This window comes from Pollicipes pollicipes, unplaced genomic scaffold, assembly GCF_011947565.3.
Source record: "Pollicipes pollicipes isolate AB1234 unplaced genomic scaffold, Ppol_2.1 Scaffold_4295;HRSCAF=5057_pilon_pilon_pilon, whole genome shotgun sequence".
Taxonomy (NCBI): Eukaryota; Metazoa; Arthropoda; class Thecostraca; order Pollicipedomorpha; family Pollicipedidae; genus Pollicipes; species Pollicipes pollicipes.
Window position 1 is genome coordinate 4422769 of NW_023596461.1, and position 20306 is coordinate 4443074.

At 58.9% G+C, this 20306-nt stretch overlaps 2 protein-coding genes across 2 annotated transcripts; one reads left to right on the plus strand and one right to left on the minus strand.

Moving 5' to 3' along the window:
* Positions 1-1227: 1227 nt before the first annotated feature.
* On the plus strand, positions 1228-8685 carry LOC119096550 (choline transporter-like 2). The gene is made up of 5 exons (XM_037219456.1): positions 1228-2094; positions 6953-7159; positions 7225-7884; positions 8028-8301; positions 8579-8685. Exons 1-5 carry the CDS (start codon positions 1351-1353, stop codon positions 8683-8685), a joined length of 1992 nt encoding a protein of 663 aa, XP_037075351.1. The 5' UTR covers positions 1228-1350.
* A 65-nt stretch (positions 8686-8750) lies between these two features.
* On the minus strand, positions 8751-16658 carry LOC119096551 (centrosomal protein of 290 kDa). Its single transcript, XM_037219457.1, has 10 exons — positions 16582-16658; positions 16132-16317; positions 14916-15006; positions 14763-14867; positions 14044-14206; positions 13609-13718; positions 13119-13311; positions 11827-12011; positions 9259-9384; positions 8751-8813 (listed from the first exon to the last, which is right to left on the minus strand). Exons 1-10 carry the CDS (start codon positions 16596-16598, stop codon positions 8751-8753), a joined length of 1239 nt encoding a protein of 412 aa, XP_037075352.1. The 5' UTR covers positions 16599-16658.
* Between the last annotated feature and the right edge of the window lie 3648 nt (positions 16659-20306).

Consider the following 20306-nt stretch of genomic DNA (forward strand, 5'->3'; position numbering starts at 1 on the left):
GAGATCACGAGTAAGCTTCTATTTACGCAGTTGAGCAGATGACGAGCATGCCACACAGGCTGAAAGGTGTGAGAAAACTAGTGAAGCAGCGCTGACCTCAAGTGGGGATATTTAAAGCGAATGACTAGCATATACGTGCCTAAGTTCACTGCAGCACGTAGTCTACAGCTGTGACTACTAACATGATTTCATAGATACGCATGGACTTCGGTCAGGGGTTTAAGCTGCCTCACGAGATGAAATGCTTTGGATTGAAGGGACGTGCTTTGATGTTCACAGCTGGTAACGCAAAATGAACATTACCCGGAGCCACATGACACGAATGAATAGAATACGTCCTCCCCTTGTCTTGAAGTCGGTTGTGTTCCACGTTATTCTGGTAAACAACCTGGACATTTCGCAGTTAAGCACGCATACATGGGCATAGTGTTCCGCGAATGTATACATACTTCTACAACTTATCTTTACACGGGTGTCGGTGCGATCAAAGGAGCACACGGACCAATACAAAGAGCGCAGCTTGCCCAGCGCTGTGCTGGAGTCTGGCGGACAGACCCAAGCGCTGCTGTTGTCCGTTAGCACAGCTTGGAACGCTGAGCCGGCCTTACTAGGCAGCGATCAACCATCTCAACGGAACGCGCGTCGATCAGCACTGACAGTTCGGTAAGCACTGACACGGACCATTGGACTAGAGCACAGCTCATTTCATGCATACCGTCCAGCTCGTTGGACCACACGCTGACAGCCCACTAGGCTATTGCTGTCGTAGTTCCATAGCACGCATGCGTTGCAGCTGGGCCGCCATGTTGTCCCGCTCAGCCACAGCGCGGTGAAGCTCCGCCTTCAGCATGTCCACCTGTCCGACGGCATGATAGGTCTGAGACGAGACAGCACGGCCAATGACAACATGTCATTTAAAGAGGTAATCGCATTATTCACACATGTCTGATAACTTGATGAACCCCAGGACCTGCACATAACTATGTAGGGGCTCACTGAACACGCCGGTCTCGCGGTTTCTGTTCGTGATGCATTATTATGGACTGGGACGCACGACGGACATGCGAATACCAAGCCAACAAATGCGCGTGCAACACAAAAATTAACACATTTTCTCCGTAAACGGACCATGCGCCGATGAGCGTTAAGGCGTCAATGGTTTAATAATGCATATTTTCGAACCAGACGTGCACAACCAATTTTATGTACGCAATATGTGGTGCAAATCACAGATAAGCTTTAAGCAGTCGGGCGTGCAGTTCGTGCACTAGTCTTGCAAGGCAGGCATGATCGGCATCTTCGTGTCCGACACTGATTGTCACAGCAAGGGTGCAATCTCGTAGCGCGAACATGGCAAACGTTTCTCCGATAGCCCGCAGCCGCAGCTGTACAGATTTGCCCTGCCTGCTGGTGTTCGCCGCCGCTCTGACTGCGTGGATCATCGCGGCAGGCATCGCCGCGTCGCACGGCTCTATCAGGCGCTTCGTCATGCCGTCCGACACTCAGGGAAACATCTGTGGCGTCGACAAGGGCTACGAAAACAAGCCCTATGTGTTCTTTTTCGACTTAACAAAGTGCGCGTTAGCCAACTCCGCCATCTTCGGCTGCGCGACGCCGCAGATCTGCGTGGAAAAGTGCCCCGACACGTACTTCTTCCGTGCACCTCTAGACCTTCTGAAAAACTCCGCGTACAACTTGACGCTGGAGAAAGAACTGAAAAAGAACCTGAAGTACTGCCTACCGGATACCGACATGACCATGCCGTACGAGCGGCTGGCGGACGGCTACCACTGCCCTTCGTGGTACACCCGCTCGCGGCCGGTGTCCGGCCGCTGCCTGCCCGTGTCGGTCGCCGACTCGGTGCATAAGCTGAACAACCTCTCGGAGGCCCTGCGCCAAGAACTGACCGACCGACAGGCCCGCGGTCACAGCCGCAGCGGGGTCCAGTATCGCTTGCAGGCGGCCCACGGCCGGCCGAACAGCACCAGTCGGCTGAACGGCACCAGCCAACCAGGCAGCACCAGCCAGCCCGACAGCGTGACCCCGCCGTCAGAGCCGGATAACAAGGACGCCATCTCCCGCCGAGTCGTGCAGGTACGCGAGACGCGACGCGCGTCGTCAGGCAGAAGCGACGGCTGTCGGGATCGGTCACGTCGCACATGCTCTGTTGCTGGGTTAGTAATTCACAACGTCTCGAAAGGTCTGTTAAAAGATGCTAGTTTTAACCGTGCTGTATGCAAAAGCAGATACGCCAATTTCTGGTTGCAGTTGCATAAGCAGGAGATAACCGGCAAAAACGTACAAACTTAATACTGAAATGAATCGGCATTTACATGTTTTACAGCTAGTAGATGAGCATTTTCGCGAGTATACGCCAACAACTTTGCACTTCCACGTAGAACACAGGAATGTATGCATTTTGAACCACCAGAAAGTGGCTTCCGACACTTCTCCTTTGACCTTACAGTTTTAAAATTCAGCCAGACAACGACCCGGCCCGACCCGAACAGGGCAACAATAATTATATTTTATGTAAACATTTCCATTGAATCGCGAGGTCAGCTGTGCACTTCTCAGCTCTGCCGTGCAAAGGAAATGAAACACCAGTACAATGTTTGCCATTTTTGAGTTCTAGGCTATCAGGTTCGCAATACCGATCTCCATCACCCCAAAATGTGATTTAAAAAAAATAGGCGCTAGTGCGGAACAAATCCGATCTGCAACGTAAAAGAAGCGCACGTGCTGTGAGTTACGGCGAAAAACCCGAGTTCTTTATCTCCGTCGATTCAGTTACTAAAAACCGCGTGTCTGCACTTGCACTATTTCGATAGACTACATGTCGGTAATGCCACTTGCGTTTTCCCCCGACTCTCCAAAAAGGAGGTGCATCTGGCCGAATCGTGGGAACAACATCGCGCACGTAGGGTGGAGAAGTCTGAACCAGGAAAGCCTTGCATTTATTTCGAAGTGTGTCTTTCGATGATATATGCTTTAGTCACGGATTGTTCACTTCCAAAGCAGCATACGAGTAGCTCGCTCCCGAGACGCAGATCGCTTTGATTTGGTAAGAATTTCGATTCAGTCATACGCTAACTTTGTACGCCCATGGCGCGCACGTGCCACTGCAGCCAAAACCACTAAAGTAAACATATCCGCTTTTGTCTGCTATCCGTATCCACTTTTGCGCCGTGAGGGCTTGGCGCAATTTATTGGTTTGCTGGACTTGGGGCGGCTGTTTTGGTGGCCTGATTATTGAAGTTTGGATAGGACGTCAACGGACTGAATCAAGCCAATTCCAAAATCATGCGTGGTCAATTGCACGCCCGCGTATTAAGGGCGTACGAAAGTCGAGGTGCAAGCCACTGCGTGCTGGCCACGCAGTTTAAATGTGAAGTATTGCCGCTTGCGGCTAGGGCCACCGCGCATATGCGGCACACCAAGGGCAAATCTGGAGAGGAACGATCGCCTACAGTTCTCGCTGCGTGGCAGCCGCTTCCATGGTATCCGTTAAATAAATAGTATGCTTCAAGTACTGGCGACCATAGTGACCTTCCCTCTTCTCTACGATTCAAACAGATCATTTTGGCTGGTGTTCCTGTGCAAGGGACCGATCTTCGACCTTGAAATGGGACTGAATACCTCAATTCGCTGGACGTCTGACTCCGAATCGCAACGAAAGACTGGATTCATAAGAGACATTGGTTGTTTCGCCCCGTTCGTCACGATAGGATATCGGCGACTTCACACGGGAAGGACGAAATTGCATCGTTAAGCTATAAAGCGTTATTTTTACAAGCACGTTTCGGCTGTGTTTACGATAGTTGCCATGTTATGTCGATTTCTTCCCAGTCGTCTCATCGAAACAACGCCAATTTTGTCTGCGCTACTCTACGTTTCAGTCACATACTTTTGTCTACGTTATATTCCGCTTACCAAGCCAGTCCAGCTTTAACGGTCCTTGACGGTAACGATAAAAATGTCTTTTAAACAGCCTTTAAAAGTCTTTTTCACTTTGACTCCTCGCTTCTGTGCCAATCGTCCTATCATATTTCCTTACACATAATGTTCTTGCGGCCTCTTCCATCCACCAGTAACACCAGACAAAACATTCGACTCTGCTGGCCCTGGCAGAGAGCTCGCTGTTGTCCAGTCACAGCCTCCCGCTTCGTTGACGCAGTCTGGCACTGCCGGAGAGCTCGCCATCGTCCATCCACAGCCTTCCGTTTCCCTGGCGCCGTGTGGTCCTACCGGCGCCCCGCTGCGGCAGGCTGCCGCTCTGCTCCAGTGCTGCTGGTCCTGCCGATGATTAGCGCTTTAAATTTGGAGGTGTTCTACTTTCGACGCCGGTTGAAGGGATGGGGTAGAACTCCTGGAACACTCCGAAGAGAGTGTTCCTGATGTTCTACTCCCTTCGCCACAAACATTAGAAAGGCCCTGTTATGGGAGGATTGGGGTCCTCGAGAAGACCAGCTTGCTGCTCAGCCACCACCTGGATTCAGCGCCCCCGGCCCTGCCGAAGACTTCGCAATCGTCCGGCCTTAGCCCACCGCTAGTACTCTTAAGCGGTTCTCTTTGGCAGCAGTGGGCCTGAAGATTCACAGCAACCCGGCCTTCCGGGACGCCCTCGCCAATGCTGGAAGGGAGGACGGAAGAAGAAGTGGAACGCCAAAGACCAAGATCGACAGAGGATGTATCTACCATCCACTATAACAACCACTGGCATGCATAAATACTTCACTGAGAAGCATGGGCAAATAGGTTTCCAGTGGTATCAAAGGGAGTTAAAACAGATGAACATTAGCTTTACTAAACTTGGCGACGAGGAGCGTGAGAGCTGCACTCGCCAATTGCACCACGGGCAATCAGCGCATCGGGCCCCAGAAAGAGCTGGCTTCTTGTAAGTCGACGGGTGCGACCAGTGCCAGGACAGCAGATTATATTTGGCCGGGACTAGAGCTCAACACCACAGCAGGGCGGACCGCGAAAGTGATGACTACGAACACGTTTGCAGCGCCGACCCAATGAAGATAACGTTGATTCCTATCCTTCCTCCACAAAACGGTCTTCCTCCCCCCCCCCCGCCCCCCCCCCTAACGAGACATTTGCTACCGTTCAGAAGAAAGGAAAAGTAAAAAGGTCGAGGAAGCTACTAGCAGTCCTGTGGCATAAGACAACAGCAGATGGAGAAGACATTGCCGCGACGTACTGACGCTTCCTCGCACATCGATACAAAAAGAAAGCGACGATCCTGACAGACACATCCAACCCTTTCACCCTCTGTCTTGCTTCATCCTGTATCCCCGCGACACTCCGTTTGTCCGGGGCGTCCCCTTGTGTCCGCTTGTCCGTCTGCATGCGTCACCCACGAGTGAGCAGAGGCCCCATGGGAAGGAGAACCAGGCCCCGACCGAGTACCAAGCGCACATCGGGTTAAAGCTCAGTGATTGCCCCCCCCCCCCCCCCCCCTCCAGGCGCACGCAAGCCTGCCCTACCGTAAACCATTTTTCTTCATCTCATAGCCCTGAAATAATCATTTCTGGTCGAAAGGGATCTTTTCCAAATAACCAAACGACAGACAACTGTCCGGCGCAAAATAAGTCGTGAATTTTAGCCACTGTACTCATAACTTTCGATCATCAGACCACCCAAAGAAGATTTTCAGTTTCCCAAGAACCTGATTTCACCCAAAAGAAGACTAAGAAGATCGCACCAAACCACATTGTCTGAACAAATAGAAGATCGACAAAATCGTGGAAACCCCGTTGCCCTCGATGCCAGAGCACAAGCACGGCTTCTGGTTTGCGCTGCAAAGGCAGGACAGCATTAGCGTGCAGGATCTAGCGGGCTGATGTTATGCACACATGGATAGTGCGCCCATGACGTCTGTTGCAGAGGTCAGCTGATCTTTCGATACATGATGTCGGTACCCGCTGCTTTTGCGAATTTTTGGGCCGATAATGCATTTATGAGAAAAGTGCGGACTTGCGGTCTATTTCCAGTACGTCGAGCGTAATACAGTATGTGTTGAACGCTGAGATTGCCCGCTTCGTGATGCAATCTATGAATACTTTTGGAGGAAATGCGATATGAGCTTCTACACACAGGCTGATCTCTTCAGGGCAGGTGGGGGGGACACTGTCCACGATACTCCAAAAGGCATTGCAAACAACGTCCACTTTAAAGTCGGGTCAAAGCGCCTGGGTTTGCTCTCCCCACGTTTAAGCCCGTTGCTATCGATCATCAGATTCCAGCCGACCTACGGCAAAATCATCACCAGCGTTAGTTGCCGCTTCGAACTACGAGCTTTGTATGTGTTTACGATTGGCCTCACCTGCGCTGAAATACACTCTTTACCATCAAAATAAAGCGCATGTCTGCACGTGCGCTTTTTCATTGCATACGTTGGTGAACTTCTGCTTTGTCTTATGACGTCCATCGCATTTGTGCTTTTTATTACGCGTTAGTCACGTTTGTTATTGCAAATATAACAATTTGTTTTAAAAATCCTGATTTTATGTCAAGTTCATATGCCAAGGTCAGTAAAACAGCATGTAGAGTGGTTCATTTCGATGTGACAAATTCAGTGTTATGTAATTCGAGTCTGTACCACCAACCAATGGCATGATACTGCAGAAAATCAAGAAGGCTCTCTCCTTAAAAGTTGCTTAAATGCACGCACCCTTTTTTCTTTGCATTGTTGAGCTCAGTGATATACAAAATTTCAGTAATCGCATGAAATCTTTCTAGAACCCCTCACTTCACCGTACGCTGTGGTATACGCCAGCACCGAACCCGCAGCCACCTCCCGCGAAACGCGTGCGAATAACTGCTGTCGTTTCATACGTGAGAGGGCGATTCGGATACAAGCGTGCTACACTGCAGGTCGGACCCCGGCGTCCGCGGCAGCGACGGCGTCGAGCGCTGACGACCGGCCGCGCGCGTCTGCCGGCAGGCGGCGGCGGCGGCCGTGCGCCAGATGCGCTTCGTCGTCAAGCACATGGCTGGCCTGACGTGCTGGAGCCTGGTGCTGCCGCTGGTGCTGTCGCTGCTGTTCGTGCTGCTGCTGCGTTGGTTCGTGGTGCCCGCCATCTGGCTGAGCCTGCTCGGCATCATCGGTGGTCTGCTGGCGCTGACGGCCGTCTGCGGCGTCCGCTACCAGGCGCTGTCGGCTGAGCCCTGGCGGCAAACTCACCTTCGGCGATGTGGGCATGAGCGCCGACCCAGCCGAGTACACGCGGGTGCCCTACCTTCTGGCTGGTGCTGCTCATCATCTGCGCCGTGCTCTCCGTCCTCATGCTGGTGCTGCTGATCGCGCTGAGAAAGCGTATCAAGCTGGCGGTGGCGCTCCTGAAGCAGTGCAGCACGGCCATCGGAGACATGCTCCCCATCTTGACCGTGCCCGTGTTCAGCTTTATCCTCCAGCTGTCTGTCTGTCTGATGTTCGTGTTCGTCTGCCTGTTCCTGTTCGGTAGTAGCCACCAGTGGCACGTGCAGGGCGAATGTTATGGCTGCGGGGCTGACTACCAAGAGGGCGAAATCTGCTATCAGCAGGACTTCGCGGCGCAGTGCGGCGACAAATGTCCGGACGCCGCCTGCCGCAGCAACCAGCCGCTGTTCATCTACGCATACAACATCTTCGCGCTGGTGTGGGCCTTCGGCTTCGTGACGGCCATCAACCAGATCGCCGTGGCGATGGCCTTCTGCACCTGGTACTTCAGCAGCAGCAAGCGGTTGCGCCTGACGGTGCCCGCACTGGCTTACGTGCACACGCTCACCTACCACGGCGGCACAGCGGCGTTCGGCTCGCTGCTAATCACGATCTGTCGGCTGGCGCGCTGCCTGCTGATGGCCGCCAAAAAGCGGCTGGAGAAGTACGGCGGCTGCGCAGCGCGCACCGCCGTTTGCTGCTGCGCCTGCTGCTGCTTGGTGTCTCGAGAACTGCCTGCAGTTCATCAACCGGCGCGCCTACATCGTCACGGCTCTGGAGAGCGTTCGGCCTGTGCGTCGGCGGCAAGCGTGGTCTGCAGGTGGTTATGCGCAACGTGGCGCGCGTGGCCGTGGCCGACTCGATAACGGCGTTCGTGCTGCTGCTGGGCCGGCTGCTGGTCGTAGCCGGCAGCGTGCTGCTCTGCCACCTGCTGATGGCCGCCGTGGAAGCCGATCCCGTGCCCTGGCTGTTGCCGTCCCTCTTCAGCGCCGCCTTTGCCTACGTTGTGGCGGGCACCACATTCGCGCTGTTCGATATGGGCGTCGACGCGCTGTTCTACTGCGTCATGGTTGACCTGGAGCACAACGACGGCAGTGCGACGCGGCCGTACATGATGTCGGCGGGGCTGGCGTCAGGCGCTGGGTGTGCGGAACGCGCCGGCACCGGCGCCAGCGGCGCCTCCGCCCCCGCCCCCGCCGGCGCCGGCGGCGCCCTCGCCGCCCCGGCCCACCAGCCGCCAAAGGGGCAGCAGCGTGCGGTCGGTGGCGACGCCGGCCACCTTCCGGGACCCGGGCCTCATCGACCGGCCGGCCACCCCTGCCGCGTCCCAGCCCGCCGGGTCGGCGCCCTGAGGCCGGCCCTGTCGGACAGAGGGCAACACGGATGGCTGGCAGCCCGCCAACGGTAGCGGTCTGGGGTCCCGTGCCGCTCCGGGCTGTGTGTTACGGCCTACCGTCCGGGCCGTTCGCCTGGTATGAGCCGTCAACAACGGGAGGCGCACCACGGTTCACTGGACGCAGAGTGAGTGCATGCATTTTGTCTGTCAATCGCTGTCGCGTTTGAAGGGCGAGTGACGGGGCGCGTGAAAGCCATTCGTTCTCAACAGCTGGAAAGTGAAGGGCGTCTGGTCGCAGGTTGAGTTCGGTAAAATGTGGTGGGGTGCGGGTTTGCGAGTTTGTTGACCTATGTAATTTTCAGTGGTTATGTTCCATTTGCTCTGCAACAAAATAAACAAAGAAATGGTACGGACGAGCTTCGAACCCACACCACAATATGCATCCATGCGCTGACATGCACGTATGGATGGCCAGTGCGCACACCCGCGTGCACGCATGCAAAACAGCCTGTGCACCTGGCATGCGGTATATACCGAGCGCTCAACGTCCATCGGTCAGCGCAGACAAAAGCCCGCAATCCGCCACAAAACAGTCACTGTGCGGGAGGACGTCAGCACCGGACGTCGCCGGGCCAGCCAGCGACGATCTACAGCAGCATAGCACCAGCCCCCAGCCGCGCCCGGCTGGCAGGTGAGTCGCCAGCCACCGACTCACCTGCTGCTCGCTGGTGCTGGTGACGGTGTGACGCACCAACTGCCGGCTCACCTGCTGCTCGGTGGTGCTGGTGACGGTGTGACGCAGCAGCTCGCGGCGCAGGCGTAGGTTGTCGGCGCGCAGCCGCTCCACCAGCCGGCGCAGGATGGAGACGGTGCCGTGGTCGGCGGCGGGCGGCGGCCCGGCCTCGGCCTCGGCCTCGCCGGTGCCGGCCGCCGGCTCGCCGCCGCCAGCCTCGGTCCTCTCTGCAGCCCGGCTGCAGTGGTGATCAGGGCCCGTCACCGGCGCAAGCAGGGCATCCACACACACGCACACGCAAACGCGCGCACACACGCACACGCACACACACACACACACACACACACACACACACACACACACACACACACACACACACACACACACACACACACACACACACGCACGCACGCACGCACGCACGCACGCACGCACGCACGCACGCACGCACGCACGCACGCACGCACGCACGCACGCACGCACGCACGCACGCACGCACGCACACACCACGCGGATGGGGACGAGCGGCAGGCGGCGAGCGGCGGGCGGCGGACATACACGGGGAGCGGTTGGCGGCTCGTTATAACGGTTGTGAGCGGCGCTCACAGCGACGATACGCAGATACACGAAATGTCTTATGCATGTATATATATATATATATATATATATATATATATATATATATATATATATATATATGTATGTATATATAACAGATGCATGTGTTTTATAAGTTTATATTGCTTTGTGCAACTGCCATGAATGATTAGTATTTACTGGACCATCCCAAGCTAAGCACTCAAAGAAAGCACTAACAAGCCAAATAGTTACGAACAAGCCACAAGCCATTTTTAAATCCTCGAGATTCATTTTACACATTCTTTAGTGTTGACCATTTGAGACTGCAGGTTTTCTTCCCAGCTTGAGCCCATCCTGTAAACTATCTAACGTAAATACCATAGACCCGTCAAGCCTGTGTTGGAGCTACATATACACAGCAGCAGTAGGTGGGTCTTCACCTCTCAACGGGCTCACAATGGAAGCATTCGTCCCATCGTTGTCTGGGGGCATTTGTTAAGATATCTGTCCTTGGTTAAGACTTAGGGTTCTGGTCCTATAACTCATAAACTTCCTAGAACGCCCAAAATATTGCATGACCATACAAAAGGCTTTATAATTCAGAGTGCGAACGACACACATATAATTATGCCACTTCCACGCGTGGACACATACGCGCATACACACAAAGTAAACGAACAACCATATCTACAAGTGGAGCCATGGAAGGCGATCAGTACCGTAGTTCGCTGATCTCGGCCGTCAGCTGTGTGTTCTGCTCCTCCAGCAGCTGTGCCTTGGCGCGCAGCTGCGCCAGCTCCGCCTCGAAGCGGGCCACGTTTGAGGCGGCGTTCTACGGACCCAGCGCCGGCCGGCGTCAGCGCAGGGGTGTCAGCGCAGGGGCGTCAGCAGGAGCGAGACGGCACCTCGGACAAGGCGCGGACACCCAATACGGGTCGCCGTGAGCGTGGCGTGCGGTTCGTGCCGCGCCACGAGAGTGCAGCGCGGCCGGCACTAAATCACCCCCCCCCCCCTCCCACATCACGACAGCAATAGTCACGCGACGCCAGGGGGCAGCACTGCGCCCCTCCCCTCCGCTGGCTGTATTTCACCGCGTCAAAACCCGGACAGGCGTTCGGTGGCCCGTCTCCGGATAGACAACCCTACCATGGTTAGGAGAAGCGGTATGCCATCGGTTGCTGGCCAGTGGGACGCAAAGCTTCTTGCTTCCGACAACGGGACGGGTCAGCTGACCGACGCCGTCAACCTAGCTGACCTAACGCCCGCACGGCCTCTTCACGGTGGCGGTTCACACCATGCGGACCGTAACGCGCTTATTCAAAGGCAATGCATATTTCAGGGCTGACGGAAAGGGTCCCAGCATGCATCCTGAAAAGTAGCACTTTTGTTCACTTCTCTTTCTGTGAAGTGAGCATGCCATCCAGTCATTTCGTTTCTCTTTCTGATAACCCGATATTGCTCGAAGTACGTAGCGTCTGGTACGGCGGGGGCCACGCATCCAAGCGGCCAGTAAGACGCCCACGTCTACGACAATACAGCAGAAGGGCGCGGCGCGGTCTGGTGAAGGCCAGGCTTCGCCAACTCCAGTGTGTCGTGTCCAAAAGTCTAACGTCACCGTACCAACGGAACCCCGGGGGCCACGTCTCGTGTCGTTGGTCTCCACCACCGTACACCTGGATCTTGGGCTATCGCTCCCCGACCGTGGAACACCCTCGCCTTGAACTGTGCCTGGTGTCGGCCCCGAGCACGTGATCGAGTGCCTCGATACGGCGGAGTATTCTGCGCCGTAGGATTCAAAACCTATGCCCACTTGTAGGCAAGCTGCGGCATCACTCCAGCGTTCACCCACATTCTCCACCGCACAGCTCTAACAAGCCACAAACGCGCCGAGACAGCCCTCGAGACACCCAGCCTGCAGCCCGCCGCCGTGAGCATGACCGCAGAAGAGGGCGGACGTCTGCCGGCCGTTACCTTGCCCTGTTTGGCGGCGGCGCGCTGGGCGGCCAGCCGGCTGGTGAGCGTGTGAACCTGCTGACGCAGCTGCTCCAGCTGAGCGCCGCGCTCCACCGACTCCGAGCCGCGCAGCTGACTCAGCTGCTCCTTCAGCGTCACGTTCTCCCGCTCCAGCGCGTGGAACCGCTCCTCTGACATCAGGCCTGCGGTCCGGCACGGCTGGGCCGTCAGACGCGATCCGACGCAGGAGCGCACCCGAGACAGCAGGCCACCCGGCCCGGCACGGCTGCGGTCAGTCCAGATCCAGGCCGATCGGCCCGGACTGTCAGACCAACAAACGACACCAGACGCCGCTGACACCGCACCAGACACCACTGACGCCACACCAGACACCGCTGACGCCACACCACACACCGCCGACACCACACCGGACGCCACTGACACCAAACCCGACATCGCTGACACCACAACAGACACCGCTGACCCCACACAAGACACCGCTGACGCCACACCAGACACTGCTGGCACTGCACCAGACACCGCCGACACCACACCAGACACCAATGACACCACACCAGACACCTACGACACCACACTAGTCACCACTGACACAACACCAGACACCGCTGACGCCACACCAGACACCTACGACACCACACTGGTCACTACTGACACGACACCAGACACCGCTGACGCCGCACCAGACACCGCTGACGCCACACCAGACACCTACGACACCACACCAGACGCCACTGACACCACACCCGACACCGCTGACACCATAACAGACACCGCTGACCCCACACAAGACACCGCTGACGCCACACCAGACACTGCTGGCACTGCATCAGACACCGCCGATACCACACCAGACACCAATGACATCACACCAGACACCTACGACACCACACTAGTCACCAATCACACAACACCAGACACCGCTGACCCCACACAAGACACCGCTGACGCCACACCAGACACTGCTGGCACTGCATCAGACACCGCCGACACCACACCAGACATCAATGACACCATACCAGACACCGCTGACGACACACCAGACGCCGTTGACACCACACCAGGCACCGCTGACACCACACAAGCCACCACTAACACCACAGAGGATACCACTGACACCACGTCAGATACCACTGACGCCCCACCAGATACCGCTAATACTGCACCAGACACCGCTGACACCGACACAGACTGACACCGCACCAAACACAGCTGACACCGACACCGACTGGCGACGCCTTCCTGCTCTCCCCTCGCCTCCCTTTGAAGGAGTGACCGGGCGACCCACTCACCGCTGAGTGTGCGTATCTTGGCCTCGTAGCCGGTCTTCTCGCGCTCCAGCCGGTGGATGGTGTCGCGCAGGCCGGCGGCTAGCGCCTGCTGACGCTCACACTCGGCCTCCTTCTCCCGCAGCCGCGCGCGCAGCCGTTCCGTCGTGCGCTGCCACCGCTTCCGCTCGTCCCACTTGGCCAGCTCCTCCTGGATCTGCCGGCCGCCGGAGCGTCGCTGGGTCAGCACGTGTCAGTGGATCAGCGGGCCAACGGCTCCCGATGGCTGGCTGGGTGATCACCCGGAAATCGACACACAGACGGCCGGCAGCAGCACTGTGCCCGTGGTTTCCGCGGTGCTCCGCGCCGGTAGTGGTGCTGTGAGGCCGGCCGTAATCTCCTCGTGTGGTTACTGCCTTACTGGACGGCCGCTTGTACTCACCTTGTGCGGGTCGCTCGGCGGCCGGCTGCGCGCTGTCTGGCTCTGCTCGGCGGCGCGCAGTTTCTGGCGCGCCGCCTCCAGCTGGCGCTGCAATCGCTGCACCTCTTCGCGCCGCCGCCGGTCGGCCTCGTGCAGGTCGGCCTGCAGCCGGTGACACTGCAGCGTGCGGTCGTTGAGCTCATCTGCGAGCAGGCAGCAGCCCGGTCAGCACTGACAACAGGCCAAAAGCGTCGGCCGACACGGCACGCTCCCAACAGGCGCCGGCCGACACGGCACGCTCCCAACAGGCGCCGGTCGACACGGCACGCTCCCAACAGGCGCCGGCCGACACGGCACGCCCCCAACAGGCGCCGGTCGACACGGCACGCTCCCAACAGGCGAAGGCCGACACGGCACGCCCCCAACAGGTGCCGGCCGACAAGGCACGCTCCCGACAGGGCGGGGAGACCCGGAGATTGGCTCCGGAGATTACTGTTATCACTCCCACACTGCGGCCCCGACGCTCACTTTTGACGGTATCCAGCTCTCGTTCGGCGGTGGCCAGCTGGCTGTGCAGGCGGTCGGTGCCCGTCCGGCTGCGCGCCGTCGGTGGCTGCTCGCCGGCCGGCTCCTGCTTGCACTCCTCCTCCCACTGCAGCGCCGCCGCCTCCACCGTCTGCACGATCTCGGCCTATCCGGCACACGTGAGCCCGCACCCGCCAGTCAGCGACGAACGGCGGTCCGCGTCGGCACCTCGCAGCGTCTTCAGGGATGGCTGTAGAGGGCTGACAGCAGCTCTCAGTGCACCCAGAGTGCGGGACACGGCGACCGAATAGGAGGCCCGAAAATGGAAATAGAAGAACTAGTAGAAAAATAGATGTAACAGAGGGAGCCAAAACACCATATACAGAAGGGTGGATAGATAGTACATAGCTTGAGCTAAGGATTCAAATGAAATATAACATATGCATGAAATACAGTAAAACTGCATACATGCGATGGCATGGTGAACTAAATTATGCATGGGAAAATATCCAGGGAATCGATGAGATAGCCTCAAACACCACAGGTGTATCCTCAAATTGATGCCGTCCCATTACTTCTCCCTACCCCTGCTTTAGTTGCCTGCGATGTCTGCATTTACGCCAAAGTGCGCAGGCCTCAGCAGCCCGCCACACTTGACGATTTAGAAGCCACCGAGCGAAGCTCATCACACCAGCGGGGCGGCAGGACGGGGCGTTACGTACCTTAATGTCGCGGAGCACCCTGGCCAGGGTGTGGTGCTGGCGCTCCTTCTTCAGCATGATCTCCCGCAGGCGGTCGACGAGGCCGGCCTGGGTGGCCGCCTGCGCCTGCAGGCGCGCGTCGGCGTCGGCGGCCGCCTGCCGGCGCTGCTGCGCCAGCTGGTCCCGCAGCCGGGAGCGCTCCTCGGTCAGCGAGCTCACCGTCCGCTGCAGCACGTCGGCCGTGTCGCGCCGCTCCGACTCCAGTCTGCAGGCCCACACGGTCGCAGTCACCGGCATGGTCACGGTCGCAGTCATCGGCATGGTCACGGTCGCAGTCATCGGCATGGTCACGGTCGCAGTCACCAGCATGGTCACGGTCGCAGTCATCGGCATGGTCACGGTCGCAGTCATCGGCATGATCACGGTCGCAGTCACCGACATGGTCACGGTCGCAGTCATCGACATGGTCACGGTCGCAGTCACCGGCATGGTCACGGTCGCAGTCACCGGCATGGTCACGGTCGCAGTCATCGGCATGGTCACGGTCGCAGTCATCGGCATGGTCACGGTCGCAGTCATCGACATGGCCACGGTCGCAGTCATCGACATGGTCACGGTCGCAGTCACCAGCGTGGTCACGGTCGCAGTCATCGACATGGTCACGGTCGCATTCATCGACGTGGTCACGGTCGCAGTCATCGGCATGGTCACGGTCGCAGTCATCGACATGGTCACGGTCGCAGTCACCAGCGTGGTCACGGTCGCAGTCATCGACATGGTCACGGTCGCAGTCACCAGCGTGGTCACGGTCGCAGTCATCGACATGGTCACGGTCGCAGTCACCGGCGTGGTCACGGTCGCAGTCACCAGCGTGGTCACGGTCGCAGTCATCGGCATGGTCACGGTCGCAGTCACCGGCATGGTCACGGTCGCAGTCATCGGCATGGTCACGGTCGCAGTCACCGGCGTGGTCACGGTCGCAGTCATCGGCATGATCACGGTCGCAGTCACCGGCATGGTCACGGTCGCAGTCATCGGCATGGTCACGGTCGCAGTCACTGGCATGGTCACAGGAGTCACAGTCACAAACAATTGGCCTGGTGACACGCTCCTTATAGTAGGCCCCCTCATCACCTGGTGATCCGGTCCCCGTAGCGAGCTTCCTCCTCACCTGGTGACCCGTTCCCTGTAGCGGGCCTCCTCATCTGGTGACCCACTCCCTGCAGCGGGCCTCCTCCTCACCTGGTGACTTACTCCCTACAGCGGGCCTCCTCCTCACCTGGTGACCCGTTCCCTGTAGCGGGCCTCATCCTCACCTGGTGACCCGCTCCCTGTAGCGGGCCTCCTCCTCACCTGGTGACCCGGTCCCTGTAGCGGACCTCCTCCTCACCTGGTGACCCGCTCCCTGTAGCGGGCCTCCTCCTCGCGACTCTGCCGGAGCCTCTCCATCAGGGCGCCGATGGCCCTCTCCTGCTCGGCCAGCAGCTCGCCGGACTCGTGCAGGCGGCTCAGCTGACTGCCGCTCAGCTGACCGCCGCTGGCCGGCGGCTCGCGGACGCTGCTCTCGGCCTGCAGACTGCGGAGACGGGGCCGCACCGCCGGCTGTCACATCCGTCACGTGACTGTGTGCCTGTCACACTCTGCTGACCGGGCCTCGGCGGCCGCGATGTCGGATCGCCGCTGCGCCGCAGCCCCAGGCTGTGACCCCTGCAGCGTCAGACCCCGCCCATGCGTCACTGGACGACTCGACGACACTAACAGACCACTGCAACGGTTCGACTTGGCACAGTGTTCTCCGCTGCCGTGTGCTGCAGAGGAGCACGCGGTGATATTGGCTCACCTGGCCACCAGCGTCATCTGCTGGCGTAGCTGCTCGCTGCTGCGCGCCAGCTGCTGGCGGCGCTGCTCGGCCTGCTCGGCCGCCTGCTGGCGCGCCTGGCCCAGCAGCCGGCGGTACTCGGCCAGACTCTGCTCCTTCTGCCGCAGCCGCTGCTCCAGCGAGGCGGCCGCCGCCTCCGCCACACGCAGCCGACGCTGCCGGGCCGGGTCGGGCGGCGCGGCCGGCGCCAGCTCTGCCCACACACAGCCGGCCATGTCAGCACGCCCAGCCCGGGCACGCTCGGTGAGCGGACCGACCGGTGGCGCGCAGCCCACCCCCGCGCGACGCAGCTACATGAGCTGGTCTGTTCCCACCGACTGTCCAGGGCGGGGTCGGGGATCAGTTCACATTTCCATGTAATAACTGGCTAAAAGCAGACACACGGGTGCGCTTCGTACGCCCACTACGATATTTGGCATATCCAGAGAGCTATAGGCCGCGCGAATGAGACACCCTTCAAAATGAGCCGACATGAAGCACGTACCATAAGCGCACTTCAGCAAGGCCGCCATCCAGACATCGCCGAGCACGCTGCAGTACACGACGGCCGCCTCACCCGGTTGAGCGGAGACCGGCGGCTCGGCGGCCGATGGCGCGCTGACGTCACACAGGCGGATGACGTCAGCCGAGACGAGCAGCAGCTGAGAGACGGCCGGGCGACGCCGCTCCAGGGCGGCGCTGAGGCGCGCCTCGAGCTCCGCCAGCTCAGGCCGGCCCTGCAGCGACACCATCAGCACGCGCAGCGCCGTCGCGTGCTGCTCGCAGGCGTCCTGGAGGCGAGCCGGCGCCGCGTCAGCCTCCTCACCAACAGACTGATCAACTGGGGCTTAATGTTTCAAGAGTTCGACTGCTTGCTGTTCGTTTCGATAAGTCTGCTAATGGCAAGATACATTAGTACCAACACGGTGGAAAGGCGCGCTAAAACGGTTAGCGCTTTACCTTACACGCCGACCGCTATGTGTCTGATTCTCGACCAGCAGACCAAACACCGAGTAAGGCTATAAATCCAAATGTTGCGGCTCAAGCGCTCCAAAGCACTGCACCAGAGAACCAACACATCAGTCCACATCGCCCGGATGCCTGCGGACATTGCGGTGAAGCTGACAAGGTATGCATCTCCCCGAGGCGAGTACCTGGAGACTCTGCGACTCCGGGCTGCCCGGAGAGGCGGGAGGGTCGGTCGCTGAGCCAGCGGCCGAGCTGGCGGCTGAGCTAGCGGCCGAGCGGGCGGCCGAGCTGGCGGCCGAGCGGGCGGCGGAGCTGGCGGCTGAGCGGGCGGCCGAGCTGGCAGCCGAGCTGGCGGCGGGGTCGGCGGCGGTGCCCACGGTGGTGACAGCGACAGCCGCCGTGTCTGGCGGCGCCCGCCGGTCGGCCACCCGGACCGGCAGGCGGCTGGCTCTGGCGCCACCGGGACCGGCCGGCGGCAGCGGGGACGGCGCCGCCGCCGCCTCCCGAGCCGTCCCCGGCTCCAGCTGGAACACACAGCCGCCGACCGTCAGTCCAGAACACATCGGGAATATTGAACAGTATCTCACGTATCTCACAGTATCTCAGCCCTGACAACGCCGATGACGGACAAAGAAAGTTGCACAACATGTACAGCAACAAGCTTCCAGCTGTTGCAATGTTCCGCGTGGCCCATCGTGCATGTCTCAATTTAGGACGGTGAATACAATACGGACACGAACAAAGCAAAATTAGCCAATGCGGTCTACCTGCTGGTCCATCAAGTAAAGTTCCAGTTGGTTCTTCAGCCGACAGATGGTGCCCTCCGCGTCCGTGGCTCGCTGCTCCTCGTCAGCCAATTGACTGCGCACGTGATTGCACTCTGACGTCAGCCTTTCCACGCGTAGTCGTAGTGACGTCACCTGGCACAAGACGTAGGCTCAGTCCAGTCCTTATCCCGCTGTGTCAGGCTTCATAACCACCGGACTAAAGTAAATCCAGCAGTAGATTAACAGTTACGGTAACTGCAGCTGAGATATCAATAGCAGCGACGTCCCCACCAAAATGCATACAGCACTCTCCACACGACAAACGCCCTGTCTGAGTTGTGCAGAATTCGGTGCCCACTTGATGCGTCGCACCTCAGCGGTCTGTGCGCCACGGAGCTCCGATGCCCACCCGCCGTGCATGCCATTATCATGTACATTATGTACGAAAGCTTTTGTCAGCATACACTACCTACAGGAGAGTAGTCAGATAAGTAGGTATAGAAAATCGCCCAGGCGAGTGAGATGTCGTGTGCACGAAACACTTTTCATTACTTGCAACCGACCGTAACGGCAAGCGCACGGGCCAGCAGGTCAGTGCATTTCCCTATCAGAGAGCAACGCAAAATAGCTTCAACGTGCCAAACGGGCCTCATCTAAGACAAACACGTCTTCGCAGCTACACGTGGGGCCGTCTGCGCGTCAGCCGACGACAGCACTGGCTGCCGTCGTCCGCCGCTGGCTGCTGGTCGGGCACGCCGTACCTCCCGCTCGGCTTCCTGGCTGCGCTCCACCCAGACGCGCTCGTCCGGCGCGCCAGCCTTCACCTCCAGCAGCGCCCGCTCCAGCAGCGCCCTCTGCGCCCGCACGCCCTCCCGCTCCCCGTCAGCCGCGTCACGGGCCACCTGCCGGCACATGGAGAGGTGTTACGCGTCACGGTTGGCCAGCGTCACACAGTGGTGACACACGTCATGGTTGGCTGACCTGCCCAGGAATGACGTCACACGTCGCGGCCCAGCCGGTGTGACGCTGAGATGACGTCAGAGGTCTGGGCGTCTGGTGTGAGTGGCGGGTCGGGCGAGTGTGCGGTGGGCGGCGAGGTGTTCAGTGCCGCTGGGCGATGCGAGCGAGCGAGGGGCGGGCGAGAGGCACCGCTGGGCGCTGGGAGCGAGGGGTGAGCGAGAGGCGCTGCTGGACAAGAGGCAAGGAGGGACGGAAGAGCTACGCCGCTGGACGGCAGAGAGCGAGGGGTGGGCGAGAGGCGCTGCTGGGCCGCTTGACCGAGTAGCCGCGGCCCCGGTAATCAAACGACAATGAACAACAGGCGCTCAAACTCTGCGCAATCTGCATCAACGTAATACCAGTTACCAACACATGTGTACGGAGTGAGCAGCAGGCTCAACACGCGGCGCATTGCAGACGGAGCGGGACAGGGATGGTGGCACGGGTGTGTCGTCGCTGACCTGGGTGGCGCGGAGCTGCCCCTGCAGCGTCTGCCGGAGCGTCAGCAGGCCGGCCAGCGTCTGGCAAAGTCGCTCCTGCAGGGCGCGCTGCGGCAGACTGAGGCAGCCGCGCAGCTCCTGCACCACGCACCGCACCGTCCTGGCAACCGCAGAGGAGTCAGCCGGGAGAGGCCGAGAGGCCGATACTGAGCCGGCCCTGCTTATCAGATACGCTCTGAGACTGAACACGGCAGCGGGCGCTATGTCCGAGCTGACTACAGTATGTCCGTCGCAAGAACACTAGGTGCGGTCGTACGGAGCGAGGGCAGTCGCTTCGCAGGGTCCAAATTACGAGTTCCGGGAATGCGCGAACGGATGTAAACCATATCCATACGTAAACCGGGCACTGGGGTAAGAGCCAAACACGTCATCTTCTAACGCCTGTCTCTAACATCGTCCGTTCTGCTCAGAAAGCATTTCGTTTAGTACAAAAATAGCGCAAAACTAACACCACCACGAGCAACTTTATTAA